The following is a 16,696-nucleotide window of genomic DNA, read 5'->3' on the forward strand; positions in this document are numbered from 1 at the left end:
TCACCCCCTCCCCCCCCCGTACACCCCCAGTGAGAGACAATCACCCCCCACCCCCTCCCCCCCCGTGTACCCCATGAGAGACAATCACCCCCCTCCCCCGACCCCCCGTGGATACCGAACACCCCCAGTGAGAGACAATCACCCCCTCCCCCCCGTACACCCCCAGTGAGAGACAATCACCCCCCTCCCCCCCGTGTACCCCCAGTGAGAGACAATCACCCCCCTCCCCCCCCGTACACCCCCCAGTGAGAGACAATCACCCCCTCCCCCCCGGTACCCCCCAGTGAGAGACAATCACCCCCCTCCCCCCCCGTGTACCCCCAGTGAGAGACAATCACCCCCCTCCCCCCCGTGTACCCCCAGTGAGAGACAATCACCCCCTCCCCCCCGTGTACCCCCAGTGAGAGACAATCACCCCCTCCCCCCCGTGTACCCCCAGTGAGAGACAATCACCCCCCTCCCCCCCGTGTACCCCCAGTGAGAGACAATCACCCCCCTCCCCCCCGTGTACCCCCAGTGAGAGACAATCACCCCCCTCCCCCCGTACACCCCCAGTGAGAGACAATCACCCCCTCCCCCCCCGTGTACCCCCAGTGAGAGACAATCGCCCCCCCCCGTGTACCCCCAGTGAGAGACAATCACCCCCCTCCCCCCCCGTGTACCCCCAGTGAGAGACAATCACCCCCTCCCCCCCGTACACCCCCAGTGAGAGACAATCACCCCCTCCCCCCCCGTGTACCCCCAGTGAGAGACAATCACCCCCCTCCCCCCCCGTGTACCCCCAGTGAGAGACAATCACCCCCTCCCCCCCGTACACCCCCAGTGAGAGACACTCACCCCCCTCCCCCCCCCGTGTACCCCAGTGAGAGACAATCACCCCCTCCCCCCCCCGTACACCCCCCAGTGAGAGACAATCACCCCCCCGTGTACCCCCAGTGAGAGACAATCACCCCCCCCCCGTACACCCCCAGTGAGAGACAATCACCCACTCCCCCCCGTACACCCCCAGTGAGAGACAATCACCCCCTCCCCCCCCATACACCCCCAGTGAGAGACAATCACCCCCTCCCCCCCGTGTACCCCCAGTGAGAGACAATCACCCCCTCCCCCCCCCCCCGTGTACCCCCAGTGAGAGACAATCACCCCCCTCCCCCCCCCGTACACCCCCAGTGAGAGACAATCACCCCCTCCCCCCCCGTGTACCCCCAGTGAGAGACAATCACCCCCTCCCCCCGTACACCCCCAGTGAGAGACAATCACCCCCTCCCCCCCCGTGTACCCCCAGTGAGAGACAATCACCCCCCTCCCCCCCGTACACCCCCAGTGAGAGACAATCACCCCCTCCCCCCCGTACACCCCCAGTGAGAGACAATCACCCCCCTCCCCCCGTACACCCCCAGTGAGAGACAATCACCCCCTCCCCCCCGTACACCCCCAGTGAGAGACAATCACCCCCTCCCCCCCGTACACCCCCAGTGAGAGACAATCACCCCCTCCCCCCCCGTGTACCCCCAGTGAGAGACAATCACCCCCTCCCCCCCGTACACCCCCAGTGAGAGACAATCACCCCCTCCCCCCCGTGTACCCCCAGTGAGAGACAATCCCCCCCTCCCCCCCCGTACACCCCCAGTGAGAGACAATCACCCCCTCCCCCCGTGTACCCCCAGTGAGAGACAATCACCCCCTCCCCCCCGTACACCCCCAGTGAGAGACAATCACCCCCTCCCCCCCGTACACCCCCAGTGAGAGACAATCACCCCCTCCCCCCCGTACACCCCCAGTGAGAGACAATCACCCCCTCCCCCCCCGTACACCCCCAGTGAGAGACAATCACCCCCTCCCCCCCGTACACCCCCAGTGAGAGACAATCACCCCCTCCCCCCCGTACACCCCCAGTGAGAGACAATCACCTCCCTCCCCCCCGTGTACCCCCAGTGAGAGACAATCACCCCCTCCCCCCCCGTGTACCCCCAGTGAGAGACAATCACCCCCTCCCCCCCGTGTACCCCCAGTGAGAGACAATCACCCCCTCCCCCCCGTGTACCCCCAGTGAGAGACAATCACCCCCTCCCCCCGTGTACCCCCAGTGAGAGACAATCACCCCCCTCCCCCCCCGTACACCCCCAGTGAGAGACAATCACCCCCCTCCCCCCCGTACACCCCCAGTGAGAGACAATCACCCCCCTCCCCCCCCCGTACACCCCCAGTGAGAGACAATCACCCCCCTCCCCCCCCCCGTACACCCCCAGTGAGAGACAATCACCCCCCTCCCCCCCCGTACACCCCCAGTGAGAGACAATCACCCCCCTCCCCCCCCGTACACCCCCAGTGAGAGACAATCACCCCCCTCCCCCCGTGTACCCCCAGTGAGAGACAATCACCCCCTCCCCCCCGTGTACCCCCTGTGAGAGACAATCACCCCCCTCCCCCCCGTACACCCCCAGTGAGAGACAATCACCCCCTCCCCCCCGTGTACCCCCAGTGAGAGACAATCACCCCCCTCCCCCCCGTGTACCCCCAGTGAGAGACAATCACCCCCTCCCCCCGTGTACCCCCAGTGAGAGACAATCACCCCCCTCCCCCCCCCGTACACCCCCAGTGAGAGACAATCACCCCCCTCCCCCCCGTACACCCCCAGTGAGAGACAATCACCCCCTCCCCCCCCCGTGTACCCCCAGTGAGAGACAATCACCCCCCCTCCCCCCCGTGTACCCCCAGTGAGAGACAATCACCCCCCTCCCCCCTGTGTACCCCCAGTGAGAGACAATCACCCCCCTCCCCCCTGTGTACCCCCAGTGAGAGACAATCACCCCCTCCCCCCGTACACCCCCAGTGAGAGACAATCACCCCCTCCCCCCCCGTGTACCCCCAGTGAGAGACAATCACCCCCCTCCCCCCCGTACACCCCCAGTGAGAGACAATCACCCCCCTCCCCCCGTGTACCCCCAGTGAGAGACAATCACCCCCCTCCCCCCGTGTACCCCCAGTGAGAGACAATCACCCCGTCCCCCCCCGTGTACCCCCAGTGAGAGACAATCACCCCCCTCCTCCCCCCGTGTACCCCCAGTGAGAGACAATCACCCCCCTCCTCCCCCCGTGTACCCCCAGTGAGAGACAATCACCCCCTCCCCCCCGTGTACCCCAGTGAGAGACAATCACCCCCCTCCCCCCTGTGTACCCCCAGTGAGAGACAATCACCCCCTCCCCCCCGTGTACCCCAGTGAGAGACAATCACCCCCCTCCCCCCCCGTGTACCCCCAGTGAGAGACAATCACCCCCCTCCCCCCTGGTGTACCCCCAGTGAGAGACAATCACCCCCTCCCCCCCCGTACACCCCCAGTGAGAGACAATCACCCCCTCCCCCCCGTACACCCCCAGTGAGAGACAATCACCCCCCTCCCCCCCCGTGTACCCCCCAGTGAGAGACAATCACCCCCCTCCCCCCCGTACACCCCCAGTGAGAGACAATCACCCCCCTCCCCCCCCGTGTACCCCCAGTGAGAGACAATCACCCCTCCCCCCGTGTACCCCCAGTGAGAGACAATCACCCCCTCCCCCCCCGTGTACCCCCAGTGAGAGACAATCCCCCCCCTCCCCCCCCGTACACCCCCAGTGAGAGACAATCACCCCCCTCCCCCCCGTACACCCCCCAGTGAGAGACAATCACCCCCTCCCCCCCCGTGTACCCCCAGTGAGAGACAATCCCCCCCTCCCCCCCCGTACACCCCCAGTGAGAGACAATCACCCCCCTCCCCCCCGTACACCCCCCAGTGAGAGACAATCACCCCCCCCCCCGCGCCGTACACCCCCAGTGAGAGACAATCACCCCCTCCCCCCCCGTGTACCCCCAGTGAGAGACAATCACCCCCTCCCCCCCGTGTACCCCCAGTGAGAGACAATCACCCCCCCCCCCCCGCCGTACACCCCCAGTGAGAGACAATCACCCCCTCCCCCCCCCCCCCCGTGTACCCCCAGTGAGAGACAATCACCCCCTCCCCCCGTGTACCCCCAGTGAGAGACAATCACCCCCTCACCCCCGTGTACCCCCAGTGAGAGACAATCACCCCCCTCCCCCCGTGTACCCCCAGTGAGAGACAATCACCCCCCTCCCCCCGTGTACCCCCAGTGAGAGACAATCACCCCCCTCCCCCCCGTGTACCCCCAGTGAGACAATCACCCCCTCCCCCCCCGTACACCCCAGTGAGAGACAATCACCCCCCTCCCCCCCGTGTACCCCCAGTGAGAGACAATCACCCCCTCCCCCCCCGTACACCCCCAGTGAGAGACAATCACCCCCTCCCCCCCGTGTACCCCCAGTGAGAGACAATCACCCCCTCCCCCCCGTACACCCCCAGTGAGAGACAATCACCCCCTCCCCCCCCGTACACCCCCAGTGAGAGACAATCACCCCCTCCCCCCCCGTGTACCCCCAGTGAGAGACAATCACCCCCCCCCCGTGTACCCCCCAGTGAGAGGCAATCACCCCCTCCCCCCCCCTGTACCCCCAGTGAGAGACAATCACCCCCTCCCCCCCCGTACACCCCCAGTGAGAGACAATCACCCCCTCCCCCCCCCTGTACCCCCAGTGAGAGACAATCACCCCCTCCCCCCCCGTGTACCCCCAGTGAGAGGCAATCACCCCCTCCCCCCCCGTGCACCCCCAGGGGAGAGACAATCACTCCCCTCCCCCCGTGTACCCCCAGGGGGGAGCAATCACCCCCTCCCCCCCCGTGCACCCCCAGGGGAGAGCAATTGCCCCCTCGCCACCCCCACCACCCCCTCCCCTCCCCTCCGCCGCTCTCTGGCGAGTTTCCCATCCTGGATCCTGGCTGGTGATTCGCCATCGCAGTCGGCTCCCGGTCGAGTAACGTGCTGCTATTCGACTGCGGGAGGAGGCGTCGCGTGGGATCGCCGGTACCGCGAGAGAGAGTCAGTGGAGGGGCGGGGGTAGGGGAGGGCAGTAAGAGCGGAGCAAATAGAGTGAGGGAAGAGGAGAATGGGAGCGAGGGGCAGATGGGGTGGGGGAACGAGACGGGGGGAGTGAAGGAGAGGGGGAACAAGACCGGGGGAGTGAAGGAGTGGGGGAACGAGACCCGGGGAGTGAAGGAGTGGGGGAACGAGATGGGGAGTGAAGGAGAGGGGGAACAAGACAGGGGGAGTGAAGGAGTGGGGGAACGAGACAGAGGGAGTGAAGGAGTGGGGGAACGAGGCCGAAGGAGTGAAGGAGAGGGGGAATGAGGCAGGGGGAGTGAAGGAGAGGGGGAATGAGACAGGGGGAGTGAAGGAGAGGGGGAATGAGACAGAGGGAATGAAGGAGAGCGGGAACGAGACAGAGGGAATGAAGGAGAGGGGGAATGAGGCCGGGGGAGTGGGGGAAAAGGAGAATGAGACGGGGAGTGAAGGAGAGGGGGAATGAGACAGGGGGAGTGAAGGAGAGGGGGAACGAGACGGGGGAGTGAAGGAGAGGGGGAACGAGACGGGGGGAGTGAAGGAGAGGGGGAATGAGACAGGGGGATTGAAGGAGTGGGGGAACGAGACAGGGGTGTGAAGGAGAGGGGAAATGAGACCGGGTGAGTGAAGGAGTGGGGGAACGAGACAGGGGGAGTGAAGGAGAGGGGGAATGAGACAGAGGGAATGAAGGAGAGCGGGAACGAGACAGAGGGAATGAAGGAGAGGGGGAATGAGGCCGGGGGAGTGGGGAAAAGGAGAATGAGACGGGGAGTGAAGGAGAGGGGGAATGAGACAGGGGGAGTGAAGGAGAGGGGGAACGAGACGGGGGAGTGAAGGAGAGGGGGAACGAGACGGGGGAGTGAAGGAGAGGGGGAACGAGACGGGGGAGTGAAGGAGAGGGGGAATGAGACAGGGGGATTGAAGGAGTGGGGGAACGAGACAGGGGGTGTGAAGAAGAGGGGAAATGAGACCGGGGGAGTGAAGGAGTGGGGGAACGAGACAGGGGGAGTGAAGGAGTGGGGGAACGAGACAGAGGGAGTGAAGGAGTGGGGGAACGAGGCCGAAGGAGTGAAGGAGAGGGGGAATGAGGCAGGGGGAGTGAAGGAGAGGGGGAATGAGACAGAGGGAATGAAGGAGAGCGGGAACGAGACAGAGGGAATGAAGGAGAGGGGGAATGAGGCCGGGGGAGTGGGGGAAAAGGAGAATGAGACGGGGAGTGAAGGAGAGGGGGAATGAGACAGGGGGAGTGAAGGAGAGGGGGAACGAGACGGGGGAGTGAAGGAGAGGGGGAACGAGACGGGGGGAGTGAAGGAGAGGGGGAATGAGACAGGGGGATTGAAGGAGTGGGGGAACGAGACAGGGGGTGTGAAGGAGAGGGGAAATGAGACCGGGTGAGTGAAGGAGTGGGGGAACGAGACAGGGGGAGTGAAGGAGAGGGGGAATGAGACAGAGGGAATGAAGGAGAGCGGGAACGAGACAGAGGGAATGAAGGAGAGGGGGAATGAGGCCGGGGGAGTGGGGGAAAAGGAGAATGAGACGGGGAGTGAAGGAGAGGGGGAATGAGACAGGGGGAGTGAAGGAGAGGGGGAACGAGACGGGGGAGTGAAGGAGAGGGGGAACGAGACGGGGGGAGTGAAGGAGAGGGGGAACGAGACGGGGGAGTGAAGGAGAGGGGGAATGAGACAGGGGGATTGAAGGAGTGGGGGAACGAGACAGGGGGTGTGAAGGAGAGGGGAAATGAGACCGGGGGAGTGAAGGAGTGGGGGAACGAGACAGGGTGAGTGAAGGAGAGGGGGAATGAGACAGGGGGAGTGAAGGAGTGGGGGAACGAGACAGGGGGAGTGAAGGAGTGGGGGAACGAGACAGAGGGAGTGAAGGAGTGGGGGAACGAGACAGGGGGATTGAAGGAGTGGGGGAATGAGACGGGGCGAGTGAAGGAGAGGGGGAACGAGACAGGGGGATTGAAGGAGTGGGGGAACGAGACAGGGGGAGTGAAGGAGAGGGGGAACGAGACAGGGGAGTGAGGGAACGAGACAGAGGGAGTGAGGGAACGAGACCGGGGGAGTGAAGGAATGGGGGAACGAGACGGGGGGAGTGAAGGAGAGGGGGAACGAGACAGGGGGATTGAAGGAGTGGGGGAACGAGACAGGGGGAGTGAAGGAGAGGGGGAACGAGACAGGGGAGTGAGGGAACGAGACAGAGGGAGTGAGGGAACGAGACCGGGGGAGTGAAGGAGAGGGGGAATGTGACAGGGGGATTGAAGGAGTGGGGGAACGAGACAGGGGAGTGAGGGAACGAGACAGAGGGAGTGAGGGAACGAGACTGGGGGAGTGAAGGAGAGGGGGAATGTGACAGGGGGATTGAAGGAGTGGGGGAACGAGACAGGGCGAGTGAAGGAGAGGGGGAACGAGACAGGGGGATTGAAGGAGTGGGGGAACGAGACAGGGGGAGTGAAGGAGAGGGGGAACGAGACAGGGCGAGTGAAGGAGAGGGGGAACGAGACAGGGGGATTGAAGGAGTGGGGGAACGAGACAGGGGGAGTGAAGGAGAGGGGGAACGAGACAGGGGAGTGAGGGAGCGAGACAGAGGGAGTGAGGGAACGAGACCGGGGGAGTGAAGGAGAGGGGGAACGAGACGTGGGGAGTGAGGGAGCGAGACAGAGGGAGTGAGGGAACGAGACTGGGGGAGTGAAGGAGAGGGGGAACGAGACAGGGAGAGTGAAGGAGAGGGGGAACGAGACTGGGGGAGTGAAGGAGAGGGGGAACGAGACTGGGGGAGTGAAGGAGTGGGGGAACGAGACAGGGGGAGTGAAGGAGTGGGGGAACGAGACAGGGGGAGTGAAGGAGAGGGGGAACGAGACAGGGGAGTGAGGGAACGAGACAGAGGGAGTGCGGGAACGAGACAGGGGGAGTGAAGGAGAGGGGGAACGAGACTGGGGGAGTGAAGGAGAGGGGGAACGAGACTGGGGGAGTGAAGGAGAGGGGGAACGAGACGGGGGGAGTGAAGGAGAGGGGGAACGAGACGGGGGGAGTGAAGGAAACGAGGCAGGCGCCCATTCTCTCCTTTGCTTGAAGTTTTCTCTTGCCCCTCTCCACCTTCAGAAAATGGTGACTGCGTTGGACCAGAACTGGCATCCTGACCACTTCTGCTGCGTCAAGTGTGGCCGTGTGTTCGGAGAGGACGGTGAGTGACCCGAGTGTTGGTCCGCGTTCTCCGCTCGCCCAGACGCTAGGCCAGACGCCTGCCAGACACGGCTGTGCGTCCGGCCCTGTCGACCCAGCCGAGGGAGGATCTCGGCCCTCCCGAGACCCCCCCCCCCGCTGCCCAGACACTGGTGGCTGGAGGTGAATCCTGGTATCAGGGACAGTCGGTGGAGGAATGGTTCAGGAATCGATGCTCCTGAATGGGGTTTATTGGTCAGGCGGGTGTACGGTGGTATCGTGGTCACGTTACTTGTCCAGCAACATATTTGACCCTGAAATGAGCTTCCGACCACGTGTCCACAACGTAACTAAACCTCCGTAACATCCCTGCCGAAGAGTGGAGGCAAGTCTTCCTCGATTCCGAGGGACTGCCGGTGATGACGATGATAATGAGTCATGTGTCTCACCTCCTGACTCCCCAAAGCCTTCCCACCATCGACAAGGCACAAGTCAGGAGTGTGAGGGAACACTCCCCACTTGCCTGGATGAGTTGCAGCTCCAACAAACACTCGAGAAGCTCGACACCATCCAGGACAAAGCAGCCCCGCTCGATCGACACGCTCCCCACCACCTTCAACACTCACTCCCTCCACCACCGGCGCCCCCTGGCTGCGGTGTGTACCATCCACAAGATGCACCGCGGCAACTGGCCAAGGCTTCTCCGGCAGCAAACCCGCGGCCTCTACCGCCCAGAAGGTCAAGGGCAGCAGGTCCATGGGAACACCACCATCTCCACGTTCCCCTCCCAGTCACACACCATCCCCACTTGGGAAATATATCATCCGTTCCTTCATCGTCGCTGGGTCACAATCCTGGAACTCCCTCCCCGACATCATCATCATACGCCAGTCCCTCGCAATCGAGGAAGACTTGCTTCCACTCTAACAATGAGTCCTCAGGTGGCTGAACAGCCCAATACGGGAGCCACAGTCCCTGTCACAGGTGGGACAGACAGTGGTTGAGGGAAGGGGTGGGTGGGACTGGTTTGCCGCACGCTCCTTCCGCTGCCTGCGCTTGGTTTCTGCACGCTCTCGGCGACGAGACTCGAGGTGCTCAGCGCCCTCCCGGATGCACTTCTTCCACTGAGGGCGGCCTGGTCTTTGGGCCCAGGGACTCCCAGGTGTCGGTGGGGATGTTGCACTTTATATCAGGGAGGGCTTTGAGGGTGGTCCCTTGTAACGTTTCCTCTGCCCACCTTTGGCTCGTTTGCCGTGAAGGAGTTCCGAGTAGAGCGCTCGCTTTGGGGAGTCTCGTGTCGGGGGGGCAGGCGGACAATGTGGCCCTGCCCAGCGGAGCTGGTCGAGTGTGGTCAGTGCTTCGATGCTGGGGATGTTGGGCCTGGTCGAGGACGCTAACGTTGGTGCGTCTGTCCTCCCAGGGGATTTGCAGGATCTTGCGGAGACATCGTTGGTGGTATTTCTCCAGCGCCTTGAGGTGTCCACTGTACATGGTCCATGTCTCTGAGCCACACAGGAGGGCGGGTATCACTACAGCCCTGTAGACCATGAGCCTGGTGGTGGATTTGAGGGCCCGGTCTTCAAACACTCTTTTCCTCAGGTGACCGAAGGCTGCACTGGCGCACTGGAGGCGGTGTTGGATCTTGTCGCCAATGTCTGCTCTTGTTGATAGGAGGCTCCCGGGGTATGGGAAATGGTCCACGTTGTCCAGGGCCGTGCCGTGGATCTTGATGACTGGGGGGCAGTGCTGTGTGGTGAGGACAGGTTGGTGGAGGACCTTTGTCTTACGGATGTTTAGTGTAAGGCCCGTGCTTTCGTACGCCTCAGTAAATACGTCGACAATGTCCTGGAGTTCAGCCTCTGTGTGTGCGCAGACGCAGGAGCATCGTGGTCAAGGCCAACTACGGCCCAAACTCCCAAGGCCCCACCCCACTGCTCCCTGACGGCACTGTGGGAGCACCTTCACCACACGGACTGCAGCGGTTCAAGAAGGCGGCTCACCACCACCTTCTCAAGGGGCAATTGGGGATGGGCAATAAATGCTGGGCCTTGCCAGCGACGCCCGCAGCCCGGGAATGAATAATGGTTCATTCAATGTCCCTTTGGGGAAGGAGATCTGTCGTTTCTCACCGGGCTGGGCCTACGTGTGACTCCAATCCCACACCTCACGTGGTTGTCTCTCATCTGCCCTTCAGAAGTGGCCCAGCTGGGTTGTATCAATACCGCTTGTGCTGGGAGGGAGTGCAGGGTAGGTTTATCAGACCCATACCCAGGCTCCAAGGGTTGAACTCCGCGGAGATATTACACAAACTGGAATTTAGACGGTTACGGGGCTGATCTGATCGAAGTTGTCAAGGTATTAAAGGGGAACTGATGGGGTAGATAGAGAGAAACTATTTCTGCTGGTTGAGGAGTCTCACTCGAGGGGACATAGTCTGAAAGTTGGAGCCAAGCCTGTTCAGGAGTGATGTTCGGAAACACGTCTACACACAAAGGGCGGGAGAGGTTTGGAATTCTCGTCCTCAAACATCAGTTGATGCTCGAGCAATTAATTCTAAATCGCAGATCGACAGGTTTCTGTCAACCAAAGGTCCATGGGGGAAATGGGGAAAAGGCGCGTACATGGAGTTAGGTCACAGATCAGTCATTAGAACATAGGAAATAGGAGCAGGAGTCGGCCATTCGGCCCCTCGAGCCTGCTCCGCCATTTAATACGATCATGGCTGATCTGATCATGGACTCAGCTCCACTTCCCCGCCCGCTCCCCATAACCCTTCACTCCCTCATCGCTCAAAAATCTGTCTATCTCCACCTTAAATATATTCAATGACCCAGCCTCCACAGCTCTCTGGGGCAGAGAATTCCACAGATTTACAACCCTCCGAGAGAAGAAATTCCTCCTCATCTCAGTTTTAAATGGGCGGCCTCTTATTCTAAAACCATGCCCCCGAGTTCTAGTCCCATCAGTGGGAACATCCTCTCTGCATCCACCTTGTCGAGCCCCCCTCATAATCTGATACGTTTCGATAAGGTCACCTCTCATTCTTCTGAATTCCAATGAGTAGACGCCCAACCTCCTCAACCTTTCCTCATAAGTCAACCCCCTCATCTCCGGAATAAAAGGCTGGCTAAAAAGGCTGGGGGGGCACTAAAACCGACAACTTAAACAAATTAAACGTTAAATCAAATTAAAATTTGGTTGCCGGGGGTGATGGCGCACTCCAGTCCCTCCGGCGCCCACCTCTCGCGGAAGGCCGCGAGCGTACCGGTGGACACCGCGTGCTCCATCTCCAGGGACACCCCTGGCTCGGATGTAACCGCGGACGAGAGGCAGGCAGTCGGGGCTGAACGAGACCCTCGACCGCCCGCTACCCGGACCGGCTGATGGCCCACCTTGGCCAGGCCCAGGAGCGGCCTACGAGGGAGGCCCTTCCGACCTGCCCGCTCCCCCTCCGCACAGGGGGCCCCAAAGATCAGGAGCGTGGGACTGAAGTGCAGCCAGAATTTGAGGAGGAGCCCCTTCAGATATTGGAACAGGGGCTACAACCTCGAACGTTCGATAAAAACGTGGAACACGGACTCCTCCGGACCGCACAAATTGAGCAGCTCGACAAACCTGTGAGCATACTGACTGGTTCACAATTTACAGGGCCGAACGGCCTACCCCTGCTCCTAATCCTTATGTTCCTCTGTCCCGACGGCAGGTTTCCACGAGCGCGATGGGAAGCCGTACTGCCGGCAGGATTTCTACGAGATGTTCGCCTCGCGTTGCCATGGCTGCAGCCAGACCATACTGGAACACTACATCTCCGCCCTCAACGCCTTGTGGCACCCAGAGTGTTTTGTGTGTCGGGTGAGTGAGTGAGTGAGTGAGTGGGCGAGAGACCGAGGTGGGTGGGTGGGTGGGTTAGCGGGCCGTCCTTCCGCTGGGATCTTGCCATGCGAAACAGGCAGCGGCGGCCATTTTCTAAAACGGGCGAAGGAGGCGGCCATTTTGCTCGGTCGATTGGGACCCCGGGATTGGTGGCTCCTGGGGGGCGGAGGGCATGGGGTGGGGTGGGGTGGGGGGAGGAGTTGGTCACTCAATGACTCCCGACTGATTTACAGAAAATCCCAGCACAGGAGGAGGCTGTTCAGCCCTTCGATTCTGTTCCAGGTCTTTGCTAATGCAATCCTACTGTCCCGCTCTCCCCCATAGTCCTGTATCAATCCCCAAACTAATCCCACTGTCCCGCTCTCTCCCCATAGACCAGTATCAATCCCCAAACTAATCCCACTGTCCCGCTCTCTCCTCATAGTCCTGTATCAATCCCCAAACTAATCCCACTGCCCCGCTCTCTCCCCATAGTCCTGTATCAATCCCCAAACTAATCCCACTGCCCCGCTCTCTCCCCATAGCCCAGTATCAATCCCAAAACTAATCCCACTGCCCCGCTCTCTCCCCATAGTCCTGTATCAATCCCCAAACTAATCCCACTGCCCCGCTCTCTCCCCATAGCCCAGTATCAATCCCCAAACTAATCCCACTGTCCCGCTCTCTCCCCATAACCCTGTATCAATCCCAAAGTCCCGCTCTCTCCCCATAGCCCTGCATCAATCCCAAACTAATCCCACTGTCCCGCTCTCTCCCCATAGCCCTGCATCAATCCCCAAACTAATCCCACTGCCCCGCTCTCTCCCCATAGCCCTGTATCAATCCCAAACTAATCCCACACTAATCCCACTGCCCCGCTCTCTTCCCATAGCCCTGTATCAATCCCCATTCAAATCCCACTGTCCGCTCTCCCCATAGTCCTGTATCAATCCCCAAACTAATCCCACACTAATCCCACTGCCCCGCTCTCTTCCCATAGCCCTGTATCAATCCCCATTCAAATCCCACTGTCCGTTCTCCCCATAGTCCTGTATCAATCCCCAAACTAATCCCACTGCCCCGCTCTCTCCCCATAGCCCTGTATCAATCCCAAACTAATCCCACTGCCCCGTTCTCTCTCCCCATAGCCCTGTATCAATCCCCAAACTAATCCCACTGCCCCGCTCTCTCCCCATAGCCCTGTATCAATCCCAAACTAATCCCACTGCCCCGCTCTCTCCCCATAGCCCTGTATCAATCCCCAAACTAATCCCACTGTCCGCTCTCCCCATAGTCCTGTATCAATCCCCAAACTAATCCCACTGCCCCGCTCTCCGCATAGCCCTGTATCAATCCTCAAACTAATCCCACTGCCCCGCTCTCTCCCTATAGCCCTGTATCAATCCCAAACTAATCCCACTGCCCCGCTCTCTCCCCATAGCCCTGTATCAATCCCAAACTAATGCCACTGCCCCGCTCTCTCCCCATAGCCCTGTATCAATCCCAAACTAATCCCACTGCCCTGCTCTCTCCCCATAGCCCTGTATCAATCCCAAACTAATCCCACTGCCCCGCTCTCTCCCCATAGCCCTGTATCAATCCCCAAACTAATCCCACTGCCCTCTCTCCCCATAGCCCCGTATCAATCCCCAAACTAATCCCACTGCCCTCTCTCCCCATAGCCCTGTATCAATCCCAAACTAATCCCACTGCCCTCTCTCCCCATAGCCCTGTATCAATCCCCAAACTAATCCCACTGCCCTGCTCTCTCCCATAGCCCTATAACAATCCCAAACTAATCCCACTGCCCCGCTCTCTCCCCATAGCCCTATAACAATCCCAAACTAATCCCACTGCCCCGCTCTCTCCCCATAGCCCTGTATCAATCCCAAACTAATCCCACTGCCCTCTCTCCCCATAGCCCTGTATCAATCCCCAAACTAATCCCACTGCCCTGCTCTCTCCCCATAGCCCTATAACAATCCCAAACTAATCCCACTGCCCCGCTCTCTCCCCATAGCCCTATAACAATCCCAAACTAATCCCACTGCCCCGCTTTCTCCCCATAGCCCCGTATCAATCCCCAAACTAATCCCACTGTCCCACATTGGCGTGCATCAATCCCATGACCCTGGAACCCCAGGGGGGAGGAGTGGAGGGTCAATGGTCGACTTCGAACTCGGGGGAGATCAAAGGTCGGCTTCGAGCAAGGTGAGGTCAAAGGTCGGCTTCGAACGTGCGTGGACACTGGGTGAAAGGCGTGACCTTCACTCACTGCCCTCTCTCTCTCTCTCTCTCTCTGTCCTCCCCCCGCCCATGCCCTTTTTGCAGGACTGCTACACGCCCTTCGTGAACGGGAGTTTCTTTGAGCACGCGGGCCAGCCTTACTGCGAGATCCACTACCACAAGAACCGGGGCTCGCTCTGCTCCGGCTGTGAGAAGCCCATCACTGGTCGCTGCATCACTGCCATGGGGAACAAGTTCCATCCCGAGCACTTTGTCTGTGCCTTCTGTCTCAAGCAGCTGAACAAAGGCAGCTTCAAGGAGCAGAACGACAAGCCGTACTGCCACCCCTGCTTCACCAAGCTCTTTGGCTAGCTGTCTGGCTCCCGTCTCGGTCCCCAGCTCTCCCCCCCCCTGCCCCCCCGAGACCCGTCACCGACAATCGTATTTACAGGGAACAAACCACCAGGGCAACAACAAATTGTATTTATAGCATCAGCTGTGGCTCAGTGGGCAGCACACTCGCCTCCGGGTCACAAGGTTGTGGCTTCGAGTCCCACTCCAGGCACATAAATCTCAGCTAACGCTCCCGGTGTAGTGCTGAGGGAGTGCCGCACTGTCGGAGGGGCAGTACTGAGGGAGTGCTGCACTGTCAGAGGGGCAGTACTGAGGGAGTGCTGCACTGTCGGAGGGGCGGTACTGAGGGAGCGCCGCACTGTCAGAGGTCCCATCTGTCAGAGGAGACGTTAAACCGAGGCCCCGCCTGCTCTCTCAGGTGGACGTAAACGATCCCATGGCACGATGTCGAAGAAGAGCTAGGGGAGGTCTCCCCGGTGTCCTGGGGCCAGTATTTATCCCTCAATCAACATAACACAACAGATTATCTGGGTCATTATCACATTGCTGTGTGTGAGAGTTTGCTGTGCACATGTTGACTCCTGTGTTTCCAACATTACAACAGAGAAAGTACTTCATTGGCTGTAAAGCACTTTGCGACGTCTGGTGGTTGTGAAAGGCGCTATATAAATGCAGCTATTTCTTTATATCGAGCTTTTAACCTGGTGAAACAACTCAAGGTACTGAACAGGAGAATTATGAGATTAAAAAAAATGACACCAAGGGGTATAAAAATAAATTACGGCAGATGAGGGTGAAGGAGGGAGGTTTTAAGGAGCGTCTTGAAGGAGTAGAGAGATGGAGAGGTTTAGGGAGGGAGTTCCAGAGCTTGGGGCCCAGGCAACAGAAGGCACGGCCACCGATGGTGGAGCGATTATAATCAGGGATGGTCAGGAGGGCAGAATTAGAGGAGCGCAGAGATCTCGCGGGGGGGTTGTGGGGCTGAAGATAGGGAGGGGCGAGGTCCGTGAAAACAAGGATGAGAATTTTGAAATCGAGTAATTGCTTAACCGGGAGCCAATGTGGGGCAGCGAGCACAGTGGGTGATGGGTGAGTGGGACTCGGTGTGAGTTAGGACACGGGGCAGTGAGCACAGGGGGTGATGGGTGAGTGGGACTGGGTGTGAGTTAGGACACGGGGCAGTGAGCACAGGGGGTGATGGGTGAGTGGGACTCGGTGTGAGTTAGGACACGGGACAGTGAGCACAGGGGGTGATGGGTGAGTGGGACTGGGTGTGAGTTAGGACACGGGGGCAGTGTGCACAGGGGGTGATGGGTGAGCGGGACTTGGTGTGAGTTCGGACACGGGGCAGTGAGCACAGGGGGTGATGGGCGAGTGGGACTGGGTGTGAGTTGGGACACGGGGTCAGCGAGCACAGGGGGTGATGGGTGAGTGGGACTCGGTGTGAGTTAGGACACGGGGCAGTGAGCACAGGGGGTGATGGGTGAGCGGGACTCGGTGTGAGTTAGGACACGGGGCAGTGAGCACAGGGGGTGATGGGTGAGCGGGACTCGGTGTGAGTTAGGACACGGGGCAGTGAGCACAGGGGGTGATGGGTGAGTGGGACTGGGTGTGAGTTAGGACACGGGGCAGTGAGCACAGGGGGTGATGGGTGAGTGGGACTGGGTGTGAGTTAGGACACGGGGCAGTGAGCACAGGGGGTGATGGGTGAGCGGGACTCGGTGTGAGTTAGGACACGGGGTCAGTGAGCACAAGGGGTGATGGGTGAGCAGGACTCGGTGTGAGTTAGGACACGGGGCAGTGAGCACAGGGGGTGATGGGTGAGTGGGACTGGGTGTGAGTTAGGACACGGGGGCAGTGAGCACAGGGGGTGATGGGTGAGTGGGACTCGGTGTGAGTTAGGACACGGGGTCAGTGAGCACAGGGGGTGATGGGTGAGTGGGACTCGGTGTGAGTTAGGACACGGGGGCAGCCAAGTTTTGGATCACCTCTAGTTTACGTCGAGTTGAATGTGGGAGGCCAGCCAGGAGTGCGTTGGAATGGTCAAGTCTGGAGGACAAGGCAACGGGTCAACGCTGGGCTGGGTTTCAGCTGCCCCGTGTCCCAATAATCAGAAAATCTGTTGTTATGTTGATTGAACGTAAGAAATAGGA

The 16,696-nt window shown here is 60.4% G+C and overlaps 1 protein-coding gene across 1 annotated transcript in view; it reads left to right on the forward strand.

Annotated features, from left to right (window-relative positions):
• Nucleotides 1–14,857, forward strand: part of LOC139242042 (paxillin-like) — a 15,203-nt gene extending 346 nt beyond the window's left edge. Inside the window, exons 2-4 of the mRNA XM_070870176.1 lie at nt 8,025–8,133; nt 11,815–11,963; nt 14,295–14,857. Coding sequence (XP_070726277.1) covers nt 8,025–8,133; nt 11,815–11,963; nt 14,295–14,561 — 525 coding nt within the window. The 3' untranslated portion in view covers nt 14,562–14,857. The remainder of the gene's footprint in view (nt 1–8,024; nt 8,134–11,814; nt 11,964–14,294) is intronic.
• The last annotated feature ends 1,839 nt before the right edge of the window (nt 14,858–16,696 follow it).

This window comes from Pristiophorus japonicus, unplaced genomic scaffold (assembly GCF_044704955.1).
Source record: "Pristiophorus japonicus isolate sPriJap1 unplaced genomic scaffold, sPriJap1.hap1 HAP1_SCAFFOLD_118, whole genome shotgun sequence".
Taxonomy (NCBI): Eukaryota; Metazoa; Chordata; class Chondrichthyes; family Pristiophoridae; genus Pristiophorus; species Pristiophorus japonicus.